General features: G+C 43.3%; 1 protein-coding gene across 2 annotated transcripts in view; it reads left to right on the top strand.

Annotated features, from left to right (window-relative positions):
• The window catches only part of sdk2b (sidekick cell adhesion molecule 2b), a 149549-nt gene that overhangs the window by 93808 nt on the left and 32366 nt on the right, over positions 1-23375 (top strand). For both annotated transcript variants that reach the window (XM_061810069.1, XM_061810068.1), the window contains exons 3-12: positions 1652-1758; positions 3740-3887; positions 15846-15979; positions 16887-16998; positions 17081-17271; positions 18952-19035; positions 19220-19414; positions 20476-20592; positions 21896-22063; positions 22136-22238. In XM_061810069.1, the coding sequence (XP_061666053.1) occupies positions 1652-1758; positions 3740-3887; positions 15846-15979; positions 16887-16998; positions 17081-17271; positions 18952-19035; positions 19220-19414; positions 20476-20592; positions 21896-22063; positions 22136-22238 (1359 nt within the window). The remainder of the gene's footprint in view (positions 1-1651; positions 1759-3739; positions 3888-15845; positions 15980-16886; positions 16999-17080; positions 17272-18951; positions 19036-19219; positions 19415-20475; positions 20593-21895; positions 22064-22135; positions 22239-23375) is intronic.

Below are 23375 nucleotides of genomic sequence, written 5' to 3'. Positions count from 1 at the left end.
AAAAAGTTTCAAATAATAGCAATCAGTGAAAAAGTGTTGATATCATGTTGCTAACTAATCTGTTCGTGCGCCAAGCAACAAAGTTTAGTTTTTGCATAATCATGCTTATGTGCCAATAGAGGCCCTGTAGCTCAGTGGTTAGAGCACTGGTTTGATAAACCAGGGGTTGTGGGTTCGTATCCCACTGGGGCCTCCACTCCCTGAGAAGGGTTGCGTCAGGAAGGGCATCCGGCGTAAAAATTGTGCCAAACATATGTGCGTTCATCTGAGATGACGCGCTGTGGCGACCCCGAAAGGGACAAGCCGAAAGAAACCTACTTTTATGCTTATGTGCCAATAAGATAAGTAATAAATAAGTTTGGTATTTGAGTCATTGTGTAGACTGATATGACATATTGACAAAGTGTGTTTTTCCTGTAGTCATGCCAACTAGTGTGCTAATACACTAACAAGCTAGTTGGGTTTTCGCGCAAGCATGCTAACTCATGTAATTTCGTATTAACAGTGTGATTGTTGCATTGCCATGCCAACTAATGTGCTAATGTGATAAAAGGGTTAGTTTATTAGCGGTTACATTTTTGTTCGGTATAATTACTGCAAAACATTTTATCCTCCTTTTTTACATTAGCAGAACACAAAGATAATGACCTTTTCTGCACGCAAAAGTTCTCGATTTTGTTTCACAAATCTATCTGCATCTGTTCCAGAGGTCAAACTGAAAGTTAGCGCATTGTCAGATTTTACGTAAAATGTCACAGAAAACGAGAATAATAATGAATCACATCCATATGTTGGTCACTATCATTCCCGAATGTGTGATTTTTGGCAGATGAATTAATTAACATTTTCATCTTTGTCTAAACCACAGAAAATCCAATCTTAACTGAAAATGTAAAAATTAGGTGCTCAAGGGATGTCTTGATTTACGCAAAATAATAATTTTGCAAACTCCAAGCGCTGAAAATGTGCCATAAAAAGATGGGCGGGGTGGTGGCTTCAATTTTTCAGGATTTAGTAACATAGCTGTAATATACAAAGTACAATAAATGAGAGTTTCTTTCGGCTTGTCCCGTTAGGGGTCGCCACTGCTTGACATCTTAGATGAACGCTCATATTTGTGTGGGACAGTTTTTTTTTTTTTTTTTAAACATTAGATGCCCTTCCTGACGCAACCCCTCACGGGGAGTGGAGGCCCCAGTGGGATACGACCTCATGACCCCTGGTACACCAAACCAATGTTCTAACCACTGAGCTATGGGGCCTCACCCTCAACAAACTACAGTAAATAATTCCTGTAAAACAAACCAAGTGTGGTTTTGGTGCAACCACTACTATGTCACATACTAAAACACTAGCAAACTAGGTGAACTTTGACGCGTAACCACACTGGTTAGCTTACCTATCGACTGGTAACTTGCGGATTTAGTAGTTTTGACGGAACTGTGCTTCCTTACTAACATACAAAGATGCTAATAGACTAAGTATCTATGCTAACCGGGCCTAGTTTTTTGCGTAACCTTTTAACCTCTGACTTGACGCTTTGTACGCACCCTTTTGACTTGTACTTTAGCATCACCGACCACAAACCAAAACCATCCCTTCTTCTTATTTTTTTCCTCACAACTGTGTGTTTTTTACGTGTTTGTGTCAGGTACCTGATCCCGTCGCTGGACCGCTCCCATGCCGGCTTCTACCGCTGCATTGTCCGTAATCGCGTGGGAGCGCTGCTGCAGCGTCGGACTGAAGTGCAGGTGGCTTGTAAGTATCGTAGCATGGGTTTGTGTGTATTCTGTGTCTGAGTGTGTGTACACACACTGTTTGTACACACTCGCACAGATGCACACTGTGTTTGATTGGCAGTGCATTAAGGAGCAAGAAGGCTGACAGATGTTGTGTCGATGAAGGCAGTACCTGCTGGACATCTGTTCCACTCGTTATTGTTATGATTATTATGATTATTACTAGACGGGTACTGTTGTTGTTTTTGTTGTTTGTGTCATTGTGCAATCCCACCCCCGCAACATCTGTCGTCTCCCCTCGCCGGAAACGGGCCTGCGAATTGAACTCCCTTGTCTCGTTAGTAAGATGTGAGGGAATACGACATGTTTTCTGTGGTCCCTTATTCCCAAAAAGTGGCAAAACCCGTCTTAATCCCAAATCCGAGTTAAACAAGACTTCGGAAGGCACAGGTGTCAAACTCAGGCCCGGGGGCCAGATTTAGCCCACCACATGATTTTATGTGGCCCGCGGAGCCAAATCTCGAATGTCAATTTTCACGATTCTTACAAAATCTGTACCAAAATAAAAAATGTCATTATCATAAATGACGAAGTTGAAATATTACAAGCACTTTTGTTACCAATTGAAAAACACATTGCCCTTGATTTCTGATTCCAAAACTAGTTCATAAATTGATGATGTAAATATGATGAGACGATTAAATATTTTTATCGTTTCACAGTCACAACGGCCCTCTGAGGGAATCCGGAACTACAATGCGGCCCGTGAGAAAAATGAGTTTGACACCCATGTCATAAGGTGTGGGGCAGGGGTCACCAACGCGGTGCCCGCGGGCGCATGGTAGCCCGCGAGGACAATTTAAGGCGCCTGCGAGGCATGTTCTAAAAATACCACAGCTTTGAATTTTGAATCTGACTTGCTTATGTTATTTAAATTTTTAAAATACCTGTAATGTCATATCATAGGAAAATATTGTATGTATGTATAATCAACTATGACTGAAGTTTGCTGCAAACAAGTCATGTAGCCCTTCGTACATTCAGTTCTCACAAAGTAACCATCAGCCCCAAAAAGGTTGATGACTCTTGGTCTTTGGATTTTAAATCAATTCGAAAATAATTTGGCCTGAGATGAATTTCTTTCACCTAAAATCAATGTGATGTGAGAGGAAAGAAAAAGCCATTCAATGGGGATTTTTCACATGGGGCAAGTGGCACAGTGCCCCACCACATCCATCAGATGGCACTGTGGTTAGAAAAAAAATGCAAATGTAAAATGTGAGATATGTATTGGTTTTAATCATTATGGCTACATGTTACACTAGATTTGGTCAAGATTAAAAACTCAGGTTGTCGTATAATAATTCTTTTACCTTCTAAAACGGGTCACCAACGCGACGCCCACGGGGACCACTTGGCATGTTCTAAAAAATTATTTGCGATTTACATTTTGAATATGACTTCCTCACATTAATGAAAAGTTTAACATCACGTCGTACAATATTTGATGTATAATGAACTCGCAAACGGGTCACGTAGCCCTTCCTACGATCAATCGGTGCTCACGAAGTAGCCTTCAGCCTCAAAAAGGTTGGTGACCCCTGGTGTAGGGTTTCAAATTAGGGTGTCGAGTCAAGGTTTGTTTTTTAATAAACAGGATTTTGAATTAGTGCTTCAAACTTGGGTGAGGGCTTCAAATTAAGGTTTTAAAATCGTATGTCTGGAATTGGATTTACAATCCTGAATTCGGGGGGTCAAATTAAGGTTTGAAACCATTATGCGGAATAACGAGCAGGGAGACATTGACGGATGCGCTCATTCGATGTGCAATCGAGACGGACGATGATCTGACTTGAGCGCGCCTCAATCCGGCGGCGCTGGAGGAGCGGTAACCATGGCAACAGCACGGCGCCGTCGATCAAAGCTGTGCAGTGCGGGAGGAGTCCAAAGCCGGCTGACCTTTCTTTTTCCGCGTGTCTTTGTTTGACATCTCCCCGCAGTCATGGGCAGCTTCGAGGAGGGCGAGCGCGACCAGTCCGTCTCGCAGGGAGAGGGCGCCGTCATCGCGGCTCCTCGCATCCGCAGCTTCCCGCAACCGCAAGTCACATGGTACCGGGACGGCCGCAAGATCCCGCCCAGCAGTCGCATGTGAGCCAATCGTCTTCCCCTTTTTGGCCTTGACTAGCTCATAGTAGAACGCTAACTTCTGTTTGTTCACTAATGTGACAGGATTCGGGTTTTCAACCAGGATTAGGGGATCAAATTATTCAATCAGGGTTTGCCTTGTCCTGTCTCTGGTTTTACTTTATTTTGTTCTTTTTTTTGGGCCTGCAGTCGGTTTCCATTGCAACAATGAGCCAAAAAAACAGCCTCTTTGGCTCCAGGAGAAATGGAATTGCCCCTTTGTTCCTCATCTTGGGTTTAAAAGAGAACCTGAGCTAGCTACTTTCATCTCGGCTTGTGTGTTGTTTTTTTTTACTCCCACCCCCCCTTGTCTCTCTTCATTATGGCCTCAAATTTGGAGGTTGGTGTTTTTTCAGCAGTACCCGCTGGTCAGATCCCAGGGCGCCCTCAGGTGGGATTATTTTTCCCTTTCTGCTACCATTAAAGGGGAAGGGACAACAGTAGCAGTAGCGCATAATGAAAGCAATCAATTAATTGTTCTTATATTTTGCAGTTTATTGCATCGTACTGAGTTAGATGTTCTCAGTGTTGATATGATCAATGATAAGAATGATATTTTATTGTTATTATTGTTTTAAATGTAGTTTTGAGGGTTTAAATCCCACCCCCGCCTGTGCGGGGTTTGCATGTCCTCCCTGTGGCTGTGTGGGTTTTTTCTGGGTTTCCTCCCGCATCCCCAAAACATGCACGGGGGGTTCATTGGAGGCCCCAAGTTGCCCCTCCGCCTCCTGCTTGAAGGGAGCCGAGATAGGCTAGGACAAGTGGCTCAGAATATGGATGGATGGACGTAGTTTTGAATTATTACACACTGGATGAAAATTTTTATTTTTATTTACATTATTTTGTATCTTTTGAAAAGATACAAAAATGACTTATATATGCATTTTCATTTTATTAAAGCAAAATATAAGATTTAAGTAAAAAGTAAAGTAAAAATGTATTTTTTTAGGATATGTATACTGCTTATATGTATCTGCATATGCATATAGTATGCTTACAGATAGATAGATAGATAGATAGATAGATAGACAGATAGATAGATAGAGAGATGGATGGATAGATGGATAGATGGATAGATGGATAGATAGATAGATAGATAGATAGATAGATAGATAGATAGATAGATAGATAGATAGATAGATAGATAATGTGATGCATATCTGTAATTTTTCATTTGTTGTACTTTTAATTTTATTTGTATATCTTATCGAGACATGTATATGTACGTTGTTTTATTTCAGATTCTCTTGATATTAGATGCTTAAGTTTTAATTGATATATTTTTTTTCCAATTAATACACCGTGTTTCAATTTATCATAACAATGTATTTTTATTTGACTGCGTTATTATTTATTATCCTTTTCTGTATATACATTCCATAATATTCGACATTGAGGCGAGCACGAGTGTGCGCGTGAGCTTCAGGGTTTCTTAAAGATGAGTATGTGCGTGCGTGTGGATGTGTGCGTGTGTGTGTGTGTGTGTGTGTGTGTGTGTGTGCGTGCGTAGCGATTAAAGGGCGCTCACCCTTCACCCAATCTTCTCATCACATCTGCATTTGTTGGTGCTGGGAGGTGACCTTGCCCTGGGTTGGCGTGAATCTTCCTTATCAGCTCTTCATCATCCTCATCAGCATCACGAGTAATGATTGGCCGAGCAGGAATGACAATGACCCTGCGCAGCCGCCCTGATGATATCGCGGCTCCTGAAACAGAGTGGCTCTTGGCAACTGAGTCCTCGAATGCACGCTGTGAATGTGTGCTAAAACTGTATTTCTATTGTCTACATTCCACCCATCCGTCCATTCTCCGCACCGCTTATCCTCACTGGGGTCGCGGGCAGGCTAGTGCCTATCCCAGCTGACTCTGAGCAAGAGGCGAGGTACATCCTTAACTGGTTGCCGGCCAATCACAGGGCAACATAGAAACAAACAACCATTCACACAGACGGGCATTTTAGTGTTTTCAATTAACTACTGCATGTTTTTGGAACGTGGTAGCAAACTACCAGGAGAAAACCCACGCAGGCATGGGCGGGACATGCAAACTCCACACAGGCGAGGCCAGATTTCAACCTGGGTCCTCAGAACTGTGGGGCAGATGTGTTAAGCCGTTGTTCACTGCGCTTCTTATCTACATTCTAGAATTCTTTGAAATAAAACTGAATCGAAAAGTAAAATTACAGTATCACAATAGAGTATGTATGCGTGTGTGTGTGCGCGTGTGTGTGTGTACTTGATAGTCAGAAGATTCATAAAAATAGGAGGAAAAAAATTGATTTTCTTCTTTCATTGACACTATCCACCCGGCCTTCTTTCCGTCCTCAGGTGTCATAAGTTTAATTTACAGACTCCCCAGGGGGGCTGGCTGGCCACTCTTCGTAACACCTCTGCACTCAAGCAAAGATACAAAAAGAAATATAATTATAAAAATCCAGAGGTGGAAGAAGCTATGTTTTCCGATTTCGGCTCATCTTAGCAGCTCAGAACTGTCACAGTTTGCCTCCAAGCTGTTGTTGTTACATTAACCTTTTTTTTGTTTGTTTGTTTTTGCCGTCATGTCTAGGCAGCGTCAATTTCCACACAAGCGCGAGCGCTAGCAATAGCTTGCTAGGCTAGGTGCGTTGTTGTCTGCTTGCAAGCATTAAAAGGATAACATACAAAAATAAAGTATCTTTTGGATTCGGATATCCTGTTCTTGACAGCGACTTACGGTAAATGTTTTTCACGGCTCAGCGAATTGTGACATCAAAACCGATTAGCCCATCGGCAAAAAATGCCAATTATCGGTTGATCCAATCAGGCTGATAAAATCGGTTAAAAAGTTAAAAAAAAAAAAAAACAAAGTGACAGAACACTTCTTTTGTCTAAATGAACCTCCTTATGTCACTGCAACATAGTTACTTGAGACCAGGATGCCACGAAATAAGGAAAAACACTACTTTTGTCCAAACAGCGCTCCTCAACTCACTTCAACAAGTAGTTACTGCGCACCAAGGTACACCAAGAGTTTTTCAGCAAATAAGGGAAATTGGGTTTAGAAAGGAAATCTGTAAAATGGTGAACTGTGGCTCAAAAGTATGTGGGGGAATACTGTACATTGAGACCATATTTGGCTAGATTAAAAATATTGAGTTTTCGATCACTTTGACCTAGAAAATTGTTGTGAAGATTTACTCTTGACTGGAGCAGATCCCAACCCTCGGGATCTTGGAAGCATGCGGATTCGTACCTGGTATCATTTGTGCCAACAGGATAACACAAGCTGGCAGCCATTTTCCTCACTGAGTGTAACTACTCAGCCTGTGACACACGAGGGCTTCTACCGTGCTCATATTTCCCCTCTGTAGAGGTTCAAGTAATACTTCTCTGACTTGATTGACGTTCGCAGTGCTTTACAAACGAGGGTGAGGAAGGGCTTCGAGTAGTGCCTCGCCATCTTTGTTTTGATGTACAGTGCGACGAGGGGTTTGCCAGTAAACCTCATTGCGCTTCCTTGAGCCCGGTGACTTTGGCAGGGTTTTCTGCATTCACTCTGCCTGATTTGTCGTGTAATTTGGGGGGGGACTTAATGTACTGTATAATAAGAAGCGCCTCCGGCGAGCCCATTTTCTCAGAATTGTCTGGCTTCTAGCAGGAAAAGCTAGTCCAGGACTGACCTATCCACAGCCCCGCATGGATTATTTTCCACATTTTGGAGCACAGTGACCACCATCCTCACAAAGACGGACCACCGAGACCAACTGGGATCTTTGACTAATCTTCTCCAGCATCTGATCAATTAATGCCAACTCCCCCGCTCGCTCCTTTCAGTTGACTGTAGATTGGCAATTAGTGAAAAGGATCCAATTAAAAGCCGGGATCCTTCCTCTGAACGTGAGTGAGGACGCCGTGGGTCAAAAGTGCAAAACAGCAGGAGGCTCTGTTGATACTCAGTTGACTACCCTGCTGCCGATTAATTCTTATTTCCAGGGCTGCTCCATTGGCACGTTGGAACCTGTATCCTATTTTTTATCTCAATACAACTGAAAATGATATGAGACATTCACACTGGATACAAGATGCGTTACAAGGTTTTCCTGGACTTGTGTCACATGACGTTCCGCATCTAGTGGATTTCTTTGCACTTCACTCCGATTCCAATATGGTCTGATTTACTCCAGTTATAGTTCAGTACGATTCACTCCAATTACAATTCGATACAGTCCATTCCATTTCCCATGCTATTTAGTCCAATTAGAACACTATCATCATTTATCAGCATCTCTGCTTTTTGCAGATGATGTGGTTCTGTTGGGTTCATCAAGCCGTGATCCCCAGCTCTCACTGGAGCGATTCCCAGCCGTGTGTGAAGTGGCTGGGATGAGAATCAGCACCTCCAAATCCGAGACTCTGGTACTCAGTCGGAAAAGGGTGGCGTGCCCTCTCCAGGTAGGGGATGAGATCCTGCCCCTGCCTGCTGTAAAGAGGGAGCTAAGTCGAAAGGCGAAGCTCTCAATTTACCAGTCGATCTGCTTTCCTACCCTCACCTATGGGCACGAGCTGTGGGTCATGACCAAAAGAACAAGATCTCGGATACAAGCGGGCGAAATGAGTTTCCTCCGCAGGGTGTCTGGGCTCTCCCTTAGAGATAGGGTGAGAAGCTCGGTCATCCGGGAGGGGGGCTCAGTGTCGAGCCGTTACTCCTCCGCATTGAGAGGAGCCAGATGAGGTGGATTCGGATGCCTCCCGGACGCCTTCCTGGCGAGGTTTTCCTGGCATGTCCCACCGGAAAGAGACCCAGAGGATGACCCAGGACACGCTGGAGAGACTATGTCTCTCGGCTGGCTTGGGAACGCCTCGGGATCCCTCCAGAAGAGCTGGAAGAAGTGGCTGGGGAAAGGGAAATCTGGGTATTCTTGCTGAAGCTACTTCCCCCGCGACCCGACCCAAAAAAGCGGTAGATAATGGATGGATGGATAGAACACTATCATGGTGGAAGAACCACTTCTACAGTCTCCCTTCAGTGTGGATACTTTCTGTTTTGGTTTCGGCATTTCCTCTCCTGTCAGCAGCGAGGGTTACGGTATTACCTCGCTCCTCACGCCTCCATTACCAACCGACAAATGGCAGCATTCAGCTGCTGACCTCTCAGTGTCAGTGAGCGAGGGTCGCGCGATCGGTGGGGGCGATTCAAGTGGCCCACACCTCAGCACCACAGCAGCTAGAAAGAAAGGAAGCAAAAGTGCAAGGTACTTGGCCGACCAGCAGTGTAAAGACTTTATGACGGAGGAAGGAATTTGGCTTGGGAAAAGTCTTGCAGCAAGAACATCAAACTTGATGATTTGTGAATTAGCAAATTTAAAAAATGATGCGGTGAATAAAGCCACAAGGTCAAAAGGTCGACATATGAATGAAAAGATTTAATGATGCGAGGCGCAACATTACATGCTCCAGCTGCATCCGTCCTGATGCTGATTGGTACTGTTATTGCATTTTAAATACTCCACACATCTGAATTGAGGATCGTGTGGCCTTTATTATTATGAAATCAATGATGCCCCTTACAAGTTATGGAAATAATTGGCGTGCAGGCCCCAGTCATTCCTTTCTAACCACTTTTATGCGGCCACATTCATTTTGCCGATTCGGAAAAAGGAAAGTCTGTTGTTGCGATATATCGTAACGGTCGTGGATCACATCATCATGCGTTGTAATTGGAGTTAATCACACAGTGTCATAATTGAATGAATCATACACCATCTTGATTGGATTGAATCATATCAGAATTAAAATGACTCGCATCGCATCCTAATTCGATTGAATCACATTCTAATTACAGTGAATTTCGTCAAAATTGGAGAGAATCGTATCAGATGGTGAACGGAGTGAGCCCTTTTTTCATCGTAATTGCAGTCAAATATATCGTGTCCTTATCTCAAGACTTGATGAAGCACGACGCGGCTCATCGCGTTCGTGTATTTATAAAGGTCCTATTCCAAGAAACATATTGTTACTGAAGTGATTATTATCATAAGTGGAAATGATCGTATTGTATTGTAGTCAGTTTGAAGAGTGTCGACGACTTTTTTTTTTACATTTGGAGTCTGTGACTCATTGTCTAAGGTTATTTTTGACTGCCTTATTTCAAGTAACTGCAAACAATTGTATGTTTGCGTTTGTGAGGCAGCGGGTCGTGTTTAGTACGGCGTGACAGCAGCCATCCTTTGCATGTGCCCTATGCAATCTCGTCTCTCCCCGATGAGACGCCAAACCACGCCTACCACCTGCTTGCACTGAGGCTTCCATCCTACCTTTAAGACGGCAGGCTTCTGCCCAATCAAATCAAATAAAGCAAATTCAATCAGACACGTCGTCTGTGTCTGTGGCTCATCCTTCATATTTTCAACAGCTTTCTTTGTATTCCAACCCATTCCGTTAGCGTCATCATTCCGGTCCTGAAGGATCGGCATTCTGCAAGCGAGCCGAGGCCTTGGCACGCCGACAACTTCGCGATTTCAGCTGCGCCCACGCCGCCCCACCCCTTGTTTTTTGTTTAGTTTTGTTTTTTGGGGTTTTTTTTTTTTTTTGGGGGGGGGTGGAAATGTCATTTGTGCCGGATGCAAGAAACAAAGCATTAGCGCAGTCACATGGAATAAGTTTCACAAAGTTTCAGAAGGAGTCATTTGATTTCAAGTCCAAGACTTCTTCATCACTGTCTGAAGCTAAATCGGGCATACCAGGTTTGATCGGAACTGGAAAGATGACCATCTGACTTGCTTATAATACAGCATTATCAAACCCCGAGGAATGCACTACACCAGGTCTACGAGTTAGACAAAGTTATCGTAAGTGGTAAATTCCCAGATGCACGGCCTGATCCAATTGCCCTCACAGACTAGGACTCACAGAGTTTTTGGTCTTAGCTTGTACTGTTGAAGAACAGTGAATTTTTTTAGGGACAAAGTTATGTTAGCAGACCTATATCACAGACGTCTCTTGGCAAGACCATTTATTGGTCTCTTGTGGAACCTGTCACGTCACCTGGCCCTCGGACGTGCAATACTGCAGTTCTTAAGTGGCAGCTAAAGAAGTCAAGTCCCCAATTGAGTCCTTCCTGTTTTCCAAAGGTCCTCTGAGGTCACCGAGGACTTGCTCTGGACACTTCCTTTCTGCTCACATCCCTGAAGAGATCCATAATTCATAGATCTGCCCGGGATGTCGCCACCACCGCGCCAGTGAGCCAGCATTAAATATTTACCGTGGATCATAAGCAGGAGCTGTAGAAGTCCACAGCCAACACCCCTGTGAGGAAAGTCCCAAGATGGGTATTAAAACCCAAATGAGGCCAGTTCTCCAGTTCAGTGATTCTTAACTGGTGGGCTGGGACTCCAAATTGGGCAGAGGGCCCATTTCTTTTTTTTTTTTTGGTGGGTTGAGCACAATTAATGTTGAATAACGTTATGTGGTTTTTGGTTTATGATGGTACAGACGCTTCAATGTTATGAACAGCACGCAACAGTTTTTCATTTGATTGTTTTTTTTCATAGAAATTTTTACTGTGCATATTTTACTACTGCATTCCTGTAAGTTAGTGAGACTTAGTACAAATATGATTGATATTGCTGCTGTAGGCACAGAACGCCACCGTAAACCAAGGACCCCATGTACAATGAAAAGCGGATCACAGGCCAGACTTGTGGTCTACTTTGAAAGCGTTTAGACAGGAATCGTATTCATTGATCCATTTTCATGTATTTGTGTTCAGATGCTTTCATGACTTCCTACAACCAACAGGGACAGGAAGTTGAACTACCTCACGTGCTAGCCAACCCCATAAACAAATATTGTACTCCACATCCTCAGGCCAGCGGACATCAAGGCTAATTGTTTTACGTACAATTTTTTTCAATGTACAGCATTTTTCAGTTGCAGTTGCCTTTTTAAAGTGCTCGATAATTGATGTTGAGTTGACTAAAACCATTTAAAAAAAAACTAGCAGAGTGCAACTTCTTGTGGCATTTAAACAGCCTCTAACATATGCCCTTGGTATTTTTAAGGGATAGTAATTTGGACTTTACTTCTGCAAGTCTTGTGAAAGAGAACAACTAAAGAGAGCAATTGACCAGCTTTGACCAGCCAAAAAAACCCAACCATCAGTGCCAAGATATAGTAGATAGTGCATTTGTGATTTAGTTTATACTCAACCTTAGATGCTGTATTCACAGCTCGCTATTCACTAATTCACCCCACTCACGTTGTTTCGTCTGGAATGTATCCTCAGCTATTCACTGAAAAACTCATCTATTGGCAGCATATGTAGCTCATGTGGCAGCCTGTAACACTTTAAAATGCCACAATTTGGTACCAAAGATGAAATGTGCCGTAGGTGTGTCAGAAGAAATTAAGGTGCAGGTGGGACTGCATCAGGGATCCGCGCTGAGCCCCTTCCTGTTTGAGGTAGTAATGGATAGCCTGACAGATGAGGTTAGACTGGAATCCCCTTGGACTATGATGTTTGCAGATGATATTGTCATCTGCAGTGAAATCAGGGAGCAGGCGGAGGAACAATTAGAAAGATGGAGGCACAGATTGGAAAGGAGAGGAATGAAGATTAACCGAAGTAAAACAAAATAAATGTGCATGAATATGAGGGGCAGAGGAGGAAGATTGACACTCACAGGAGAAGAGATAGCGAAGGTGGACGACTTCAAATACTTGGGGTCAACAGTACAGAGCCATGGAGAGTGTGGTAAAGAAGTGAAGAAATGGGTCCAAGCGGGGTGGAACAGTTGGCAGAAGGTGTCTGGTGTTCTATGTGACAGAAGAGTCTCCGCGAGGATGAAGGGCAAAGTTTATAAAACAGTGGTGAGGATGTACGGATTAGAGACAGTGGCACTGAAGAAACAACAGGAAGAAGAACTGGAGGTGGCAGAAGTGAAGATCTTGAGGTTCTCGCTCGGAGTGAGCAGGTTGGATAGGATTAGAAATTAACTCATTAGAGGGACAGCCAAAGTTGGATGTTTTGGAGACAAGGTGAGAGAGAGCAGACTTCGATGGTTTCGACATGTTCAGAGGCGGGAGACTGAGTATATCGGTAGAAGGGTGCTGATCATGGAGCTGCCAGGCAAAAGAGCGAGAGGAAGACCAAAGAAAAAGTTGATGGATGTTGTGAGGGAGGACATGAGGACGGTGGGTGTTAGAGAAGAAGACGCACGAGAGAAGCTTTGATGCAAAAAGATGACACAATGTGGCAACCCCTAATGGGCCAAGCCGAAAGGAGAAGAAGAATTTGGTACCAAAGCATTCACTAATTGGAAAGTAATTGGTTTCAAGGAAGTTGTTGAAGTTACAGATATCGACTGTTTGAAGATCTCTTTTCTGTCAGGGAGGAATTAGGTTCAGCCTGGGAGAGTTATGGAGAGTCCTTGCACCATTTTGCTCTGCAAACTAACAAACGACTGTGATCTCATTATTGCTTGATGAGACTCATACGTGCACTTCCAGTGCGTTTTATCGAAATCAAATCATCTGTAAATCATTTATTTTCAAGGGTGAGTTGGTAAGATGAATTTTAATTGTTATTAAAGCAACCTCCTCCTGCTCCCTCGTCCGTCGACATCAGATGGCTGTGAGGGTGGTAAAGGAACGGGGGGGCTTTTTTTTTTTTTTTTTTTTTTTTTTTTTTTACTCCGACGTGCGACAAGCAGTGATAATTGCGACACTTGTGAAGAACAAGCTGTCGTGTTTTGTTCCTGGTGATGACAAATATTAGCGCCACAAATAGCTTCCCCTGCATTAAAATAAACAGATGTCATACGGCGCCAATGCTAGATGCCAGCCATTACAATGCCGTCGGGCCAGCTACAAATGGATTCTAGTCGGTGCTTCAGCAGTGTTGATATTTCATGTTTTATTTTCCACTGGACTTCAATGTTTTAGTCATTATTTAAGAATTTTAACAGACCAAAAGATTGGAAGAAAATCCCAGATAGAGGATGAAGGATTATTGTAAGTGTGCGAGGAGTCACAGTATTAGGGAGATTTTTCAGCACTTTTGTAGTTTACAATTTTTAACTTAACCCCCCACCACCCCCCCCCCCAAAAAAAAAAAAAGAGATGTAAGGAGTATTTTTGATTGAATATTGAGAAAAAACACAAGGTTAGACAAGGGCAGATTCTAGTTCTGGAGGATTTTAGTTGGCACCCTAGGATTTTATAGATTTTAAGATTCCAAGTTTTTGGGAGAATTTGTTTTGGGCTTGTCAGATTAGCATTATTATTGATTTTGAGTGCCATCTGGTGAGGAGGCAAACATGGTGAGATGATTCGGGATTCTGGTCAATCCTCTGCGAGTCTCATTGTGTAGCCAATTTTTCAGCATTCTCGTCTTCGCCAATTTTCAGTTGAGTTTCTTCAAAGTTTTCGGGATTGTTTCCGAATGCTCAAGTTGAAACCCTTTTGATCTTGATTGTCATCTTACCAGAAGATGAGTAATAAAGTCCGCTGCAGGGAGGAGGAATGATCTAATCGGCGCTGGAGCAGTCTCAATATTTAACAGATTCTTTTAGCGCTATGATCATCCTCAACTTGGCACTGAGCTTCTTCAAAGTTTTAGGGATTGTTTAAGAATGTAACAGTTTGAAAAACGTTTGATTTTAAGAGCTATCAGTCCAGAAAATAAGAGACATTTGTGGCTAGATTCAAGTTGGGGTTGCTTCAATTCATTTTTCACCAGCCTTATCATTAGCAATTGTATATCATGGATGATGAAAGATGTTGATGTTTAGGAACGCCATTGATTGCACGCTAAATACATTTGAACCCTTTCAGGTATCATTTCACAGCTTGTTTTTCTAACAAATAGTGGCCATTTCCAGGAAGACCGGAAGAAGCCCAGATGGCCATTTACTCTTTGTGCTGTGCGATCATGTTTCATAAAGCTTGTAGGAAGACAGGGGGGAGGATGTCAATATTTACGCCTCGCTCAAGTCCACGCAGGCATTGTTTACACACTCTTGATCAATATGGCTAATGTGGCTTGATGAGTCTAATTATGGCATTTAGAGGTTTAATGCACTCTCTGGCCGCTGGATCAAAACAACAGATATAATTCAGTTCTAATCACGCGGACCATTGGAGTCACTTTTTGTTATTAAAGATGAAATGTCTTTGCAGGCCAAAAAAAAATATTGCCCCATAGAATTTTAGCTAACCACTATCAATGTTCCAAAATAGAAAGCAATATTTTATAGACAAGACTATTATGACTTACCAGAAGAAGAATCCATTCCTGCCATTTTGGCTGGGCTTGTGATCTTGGCGCCCTTTTTGCTATTTCCTGGGGTCCTTCAAAGATGAATTTATTCTTGAGTTTTTGTTAGCTCACTGAGATGCGGCAGTAACACAGCAACAACAGGCTAGCACAGTGCTAAGTGGGCCGGTTAAAAAAAAAAACATACCGGTAAAAGTCACTTCCTCGGCACATATATTCCACCAGTGTCACTCTTACATTTTCCTCTCGAGTGCCCCCTTGTGGCCGTTAGAAAAAAATGTGCAAATTAGCCGCATCACCGCACAAACGGCAAGGTTGAAAGCGTGTGAAAAAAGTCACGGCTTATAGGCCGAAAATTACGGTGATTTTAATTTTGTGTATGGTGGAATGAAATGTGATGACTTGTTATTTAGGGGGCAAGTTTGAAGCTGTCCAGGAGTCCATCAAAGATGAAGTTGTCGTAGGATTTTGTTGAATTTCTAACAAATTCGAACTACACATTTTTGGTCTTTGCATGTGTCCAAAGCGTGACACAACCTTTTATGATTCGCCATCAAACCACAATATTTCAGGTTGTCCCAAATGTCCCCACCTTGAGATTCCTGATGCCCCCTATTGTCTGAAATTTGTAACTTAGCTATTTTTGTTTTTCTTGTCTTCTTTTTCTAGTGCCATAACACTGGATAACACGCTAGTAATCCTGTCCACGGTGGCGCCGGACGCCGGCCGCTACTACGTCCAGGCGGTCAACGATAAGAACGGCGAGAACAAGACCAGTCAGCCCATCACCCTGTCGGTGGAGAGTGAGTGGCCACACACATGCAAACGCAGCCCATTGTGCCCCTAAAAGTGCCACAGCTCGGGTTGCGCTTTTATCACCCTTGAGGCAGTCGAAGGGAGGCCAGTTTAGACCGGCTGCCAAGTCTCAAACTCTCCCGAAAGGAATGTTGGCTCCCGGAGCAGAGCTGACAATTTGCCGCTTCCCAGAAGCAAGCTCATGTCAGGAGGCTGCAGGCGGGATTATTGGGCACTATACTCTACTTTTTTTTTTCCTCTCTCTCTGTTTTAATTCTTGCCAAGTGATGGGACTCCCCAGTCTGTGATCCGTGAAGGATTCAAGTCGGCGCTCTAGCAGATCCGATAGTTAAGAGATTTTTCAGCACTCCTGCTGTTGTTGATTTATAACATGGCTTTCCAAAGTTTTTCATTTTATTTTATTTTTTTAAGTGCGCTCAGGAACCCTATTGATTTAGTCTCCCAAGACCTCAAACTGTAGCTTTTTCCAAGATCAAAGACTATATCACTACACGTTGTTTTTCCTCTCGATCTTTTTTTTGATCAGCTGTGACACGCATTCAAGTGATGCGCAAAGGCAGTTTTTTTATGTTTAAACTTGTCGTTTCCATTGCGCGCCGTTTCATCACATCAGAGCACGTGTACTGTACAGAGAGCGCACTAGTTGCTTCCGTTATTTCACGCTCACAAAGTGTGCACGGGGACTCAAACGACACAGATTGGAGTCGCAAAATAGTAGCGTCGGTGTTCCACACTTGAACTCTGACAGCCCGTCGCGTCCCATTTTATCACATACTGTACAGCGAGAGCACTGCTTGTTCTAATTATTTCACACTCACAGTGTGTATTACGGAATCGTGCGTAAACAGAGCGCTACATCGACGTAAAACATCGCGTCTACTCTGGTCCCCGTAGATGTCGGTGGCCCGGCGGACCCCATCGCACCCACCATCGTCATCCCGCCGCGGAACACCAGCGTCGTCACGGGGACATCGGAAGTCACCATGGAGTGCGTGGCCAATGCAAGGTAAAAAAACAAACTCTGGCATATCGACAAAGGTCAAGAGGCCATCTTGTATTTAACTCTTCCCCCAACCCACCCCGTCCAGGCCCCTCATCAAGCTCAGCATCACCTGGCGGAAGAACGGTGTTGCGGTGAGCAGCGGCCTGAGTGATTTCAACCGCCGCCTGACCATCATCAGCCCCGTGGTGGCTGACGCTGGCTACTACGAGTGTGAGGCCATGCTGCGCAGCAGCAGCGTGCCGTCTGTCAGCGCCGGCGCGTACCTGCATGTGCTCGGTAAGCCACGCCCCCTTTGAAGTCACTCATTAAAGATACTAATTTGCTGCTCAGGCGTTGAAGGAGTAGATTTTCCTCCCAGAGCAATACCACACTTGATTTTGATGGTTAAATTAAAGGGTAAAGCCTCATTAGAGGTGACAATCTAAATGTCTTCATCCGGGCTAGTTTCTGACCAAACATATAGATGCATACCATGCATACCATTGGAATAAATCCGTAATTTCCGGCCTATAAAACGCAACTTTTTTCACACACTTTCAACCCTGCAGTTTTTGCGGTGCATTTTTTCTAACGGCCACAAGGGGGGCACTCGAGCGGAAAAGGTAAGCGTGAAACCGGTGGAATATATGTGCAGAGGAAGTAACTTTTACCGGTATGTTTTATTTTTTATTTTTAACCGGCCCTGTTAGCGCTGCGGTAGCCTGTCGTTGCTGTGTTACTGCCGTGTCTCAGTGATTTTTACCAGTATGTTTTTTTTAACTGGCCCTGTTAGCGCCGCGCTAGCGTGTTGCTGCTGTTTTACTGCCGCGTCTCAGTGATTTAGGTATGTTTTTTTTAACCGGCCCTCTTAATGTTATCCTACCGTGTTGTTACTATGTAGCTGCCGCAACTTTTTTTTTCTTTTTTTACCTGTTTTTTTTATTTTTTTTTACCAGCCCAGTTCGTGCTAATGTGTTGTTGCTATCTTAAGCTAAGCCTAAGGTATTAAAACTTTGAAAACTCTTTCTGTGTACCGGTCTTTTTAGCGCTGATCTAGCGTGTTACTCCCGTGTCTCAGTGATTTTTACCAGTATGTTTTTTTTTTAACTGGGCCTGTTACCGTGGCGTTAGCGTTAGCGCGGCGGCGCTACCATTCAACTCTCTGTGTACCGTCTTTGTAAATATCTCGTGTTTCAATGTGGGTTTCAATGTGGGCACTTGGGGCTTTTACACAGCTGCAGCTTATGTATCTACCAAATGGTATTTCCTTTTCAAATGTACTGGGTGAGGCTTATAACCAGGTGCTCTCTGTAGGCTGGGAATTACGCTAATTGTAATTTTTCAGCCAAACTTCCTACAACTGTTTGGGATGATTGCCCTTTTTCAAAACTAAAGTCCCATCTCATTTTGCAGTCAAGCTTGACTCACCAGGGGTCAGACTTCAAATATTTCACCTCCTCATTTGTTTTTTTTGTTTTTTTTTATGCTTCCCGTTGCCATTTTTCAGGCAGCTATCTCCCTGCTGCTAATCAGTGTCACGGTTCTGTAGCCCGTCCAAAAGTCTGACAAAAGGTATCACCTGTGAAGCCGCCATTAAGCCGGCCGCCGCCGGCGAAAGCATTTGAATGCCCGAGTCGCTTTTGAGCGCTTTGATGGCGTCAAGGTTGCGACGGCATTCAAAGAGCAAGGTGCGCTTAACTTTTTTTTCCTTTGAATGCCGCCTACTGACGCTGGCCTCCCCTGCTGCCTTTTTGAAGGTTACGGCCAAAAACCGAGGCGGAATACCAAATGTCTCCCCATCTAACTTTTGCGTCGTCTTATTTCTTTGTTTTCGCTAACCTCCCAGGTCCAATCTCTTATTTTCCCTTGCCTTTCCAATTAAACTGTCAGTTCTCGTTTGAAACTTTTTGGATTTCTGCGGCGGGATTTAGGATTGCATCATCGCGGCTCTTCTTCCTTTCACCCGTCTTCTCCCAGAACCGCCGCAGTTCATCAAAGAGCCAGAGAAGCACATCACGGCGGAGATGGAGAAAGTGGTGGACATTCCCTGTCAAGCACGAGGTAAGCACGTCTGACCCAACGTTCATGTTTTCAAAGACAATCAATTCGTAAAATATTGGAAACAAATTATTCCCACGAATTATTCTCTTGAAAGGTCATGCTTTTTATTTCGCATCGATGGATGATTATGACAAATGTTTCTCCCACTACCAATTTCACAAAAGTGACTTGGACATTTCCACAGGTGTGCCCCAGCCAGACATCGTGTGGTACAAGGACGCCACGCCCATCGATCCGGTGAAAACGCCGCGGTACCGGGTGCTGACGGGCGGCAGCCTGCAGGTCAACGGCCTCCTGCCCGACGACACCGGCATGTTCCAATGCTTTGCCAGGAACCCGGCGGGCGAGGTCCAGACCAACACTTACCTCGCCGTCACCAGTGAGTCCTGCGGAAAATGTGAACAGTTTCTCACCGAGGTCAAAGATCAAATTGTGCGTTTCGGGTCTGTCAGTCTTCAACCAACTCTCCAACTTTTTTTTTTTTTTTTTTAAATAATTCAGCAAAAGAAGACAGACTGTGCGTAACTGCAGCAAAAAATAAACACTTCACTAAAGTATACAAGCCAAATGAAACCCAGTTAAAATGCATTATGACAAATTGCCAAATTAAGGTGTTAATTGAGGCGTCTCCAATAGCAGGTGAAATGTTGTTTTTGCATTTTTCTCATCAGTGCTGTAGTTTCTACCCTGTTTTGGTAGAATTTGCACTGGGTGTGGGTAATGAAAATAATAATTCCCTGGCAATCATTTGGAGGAACTTCAAAATTTCCAGTCATATCGGATGTCATTTGGTTTAATTGACTTGTGGTGCATTACTTTTTAAATATTGATTTGATGAGACCCCACAAGTGCACTTGCGGTTAACACACCTGCCTCGTAGGATCTGGGTTCAAATCTCAGCTCTGGCCTCGCTATGTGGAGTTTCCTTGTGCATTTTCAGCAGCGACACCGGCTTCATCTCACATTCCATTTTCTAGTTTTTAACCAATTTTGAGCCAATTTGCCGCTTGGCGACGGTAAGCAGACAACTCTAATGCGGAGACGATGCCCTGACATCGCCTGGAAGGGTTTCAAGCATCCAATCAGACATCGCTTGGATCCCATTCAATGATGCCTTCACCTGCTACAGGCATATTCACTTCATCTATGGACACTCTTGATGTTCTTCTCTCCGATTCATTTTTTTATTTTGTATTTCTAATCGCCGATAGCATCTCTCTGCATTCAAAGGGTCGACACCACACACTGCCATGCGGTATTGTTTGTTTTTTGTTCTGCACAGCGTGGAAGTGAAGGATGTATTGTAAAAAGAATGAACAACATTCGAGCGCCGAGTAGAAATCAAGAGGCAGGCGTTTATATTACACTGACCTCAAGTCTACCTTTTCACGGTGCCATGTTTTAACTCATTCCTTTTGTGTTCGCCTGTGCCCACCGCAGGTATCGCTCCCAACATCACCGCCGGTCCCTCGGACAGCACCGTGATCGACGGGATGTCCGTCATCCTGCACTGCGAGACTTCCGGCGCTCCGAGACCAGCTATCACCTGGCAAAAAGGTGCGTGTTGCACAAAGAGAGCAGACGCGCACATACACACACACACACCTTGGGATTATAATGTATGTTATCTATTACACACGAGAGGATAGTTTGTGGCAGCTTACTGGCTAAAGCCGGCTTGGATCCCAAGGTTTATCCCGCACCGGGCTTTTCTTGTTTTGCATCACAATGAGAAAAACATTGTCCCGGTTTCTCCTCGTGATCCACTTCCAGCTTCTGTTCCGCTCTAGCGTTAAATTAAACTATGCCAGCCTGTTCAAGGCAGCCAACTCGTCAAGGCTGCTGTATATTACAGTACATACTGTGATGTTTTTCTGAAAAAAAAAAAAAAATGAAGCCCTGAACTTTAAATTATCTTCTTGTTGGGCCTGAATTTGGACAGCCTATTATGCGATGTGGCAGTGTGTCCTGCCATCGTTTCAAAGTACCAAATAACCGTCTGTTTTGCAAATTTATACCATATTATAGTGACAACAAACGTCGCTATTTTTTAGCACCAGACTTTGCAATTTTGCTTCCGTGTCTTTTGAGGCAGAAACCTAGTCAGGGCTGTGTTAGTTATATTGATTATGATATGACATAATGATGCACTGGAATCTTCTCAAAGCACAAACAAATGTGGGTATTTATTGTAACTCCCGTCATATTTGTTTTTCAATTTGTTATGTGGTAAACTAAGTGTATCACTAATCTGGCCTGAATCTATTTTGATATGAGGAAAGGAAGTCCTGGAATTGCCTCAACGCTTATTTACAGCAAACTTATCTTTTTACTAACACACTTTGGTTTCTGTGGCAGCCAGTTAGTCTGCCCTGAAATATTACAATATGAGATAACATCCAAAGTGTCTCTGCTGTCTATGTTGTGATAACAGGAAACTTTTTTTAAGCATCAAACTTTGCAATTTTGGGACCAAAGCAGATGGTTCAGGCAGACTCGAGTCTGAATTGGAATAATCTATCATGAGTGATGCCATTGAAAAATCACACATGCAACAATACGGTATCTATTTTTGGAGGTCTGAGTATCTGTTTAGGCAGCCAATTAATGGGTCCTGAAATCTATTATGCAGTCACTTAGATAGTGGCTGTTTTGTAGCTGAATACAATATTCTGATCGTTTTTAATCACCAAACTTGACGATTTTGATCCTATCGCCGCTAAGTAGTCTGGCTTGGATTAGTGCAATTAATTTAAATCACATTTGTTGAGAGGCATCGATTACACAACATTACCCTGTTAATTCAAATTGATTACATTTCCCGATGATGGATGAACTTGATAAAGCTCGTACTGATCAGGCGAGCGTGTCCTGGCGAGCGGTTCGGTGCAGCTGCCCCGCTTCACCCTGCTGGAGTCGGGCAGCCTGCTCATCTCGCCCTCACACATCTCCGATGCCGGCACCTACACCTGCATGGCCAGCAACTCACGTGGCATCGACGAGGCGTCCGCCGACCTCGTGGTCTGGGGTAAGTAGAAGAGCGTAATTGCTTCTCCTTGTTCCGGAACATTCTGTCATCTCTCCTCCTCCCCCTCCTCAGCCCGAACCAGGATCACGACGCCCCCGCAGGACCAGAGCATCATCAAAGGCACCAAGGCTGCGCTGACCTGCGGTGTCACGCACGATCCCAGCGTGAATGTCAGGTAAGCCGACGCATTCAAACGACTTTATTCAGCCCCCGACCTTCTGGGACGGCTGCTATAATGCCCTCCAGAATCAAGTCTTTCCGTCGTACAGTCGTGAATACAAGTGAAAAGGGGTGTTTGCTGCAACTTTTTGTTCACATTGCGTTATGCAAACAAATTATCATTCCAAGGATGTTCTCAGTGATGGCAGTAATGCGCATAAATAATGCCATCAATGTGTTTCAATCTTTTTTATATTTTTTATGCGCAAAATCGCTTTACACTGTCACAATGTTAAAAATAAGATAAAAGTTGTCTGCAAAATGATAACTTACAAGAATCATTTGAAAAATGATGATCTCTTCAAAAATGTTTCAATTTAAATCCATTGTACGAGGATAAAATGCATGGCCAATGTGATAAAGGAACATGTTTTAAATGCCCTTTAAGTGAAAGCAAAAACATGCATGAATAATCACAAAATATACTGAGATTTCTTTTTCATCAGTTGTAAGATTACTGCGCCACTAATGCTCCACAATATGTTGTATTTAAAAATTCCATACTATAATTACAACTAATGAAAACAATTCGGAAATAATCATATACAAGGAATTAACACGCTTGAATAATGTTAAATAGAATCTTATTCAATTTGTTGTATAGAGTCACTTGGTAGGTGATAGTCTGCATTAAAAAAATAAAATGTTTTTAAAACTAATAGACTCGCTTAATAACATGCATGACTTATATGGTTAGGTACCATTTTTATACATACATACATACATAAAATCCATTATAGAATTAGAATTATGACAACCATGAATGTCATAAAATAGTTTTCAATCATTTAAATGCAAACCTATAAAATAATAATCTATTAAATACATTGTAAAATATATGATTATTTTAAATCCTCTGTAACATGATTTTTTTTTTCATAAAACAGTGATAAACTTTGAGGGGATAATGTGCATGCATGACGTCATTAAATACAGTTTTGAAAATTACATTTTCAAAATGCCATTAGGTGGCAGCATGGTGTATTGGCCTCACAGTTCTGAGGTCCGGGGTTCAATTCCCAGCCACTCCTGTGAGGAGTTTCCATGTTCTCCCCGTGCCTGCGTTGGAGACTCTGAATTGGGAAATACGGGA

This window comes from Syngnathoides biaculeatus, chromosome 22 (genome assembly GCF_019802595.1).
Source record: "Syngnathoides biaculeatus isolate LvHL_M chromosome 22, ASM1980259v1, whole genome shotgun sequence".
NCBI classification, from domain to species: Eukaryota; Metazoa; Chordata; class Actinopteri; order Syngnathiformes; family Syngnathidae; genus Syngnathoides; species Syngnathoides biaculeatus.
This window is presented reverse-complemented; position numbering and strand designations above follow the sequence as displayed.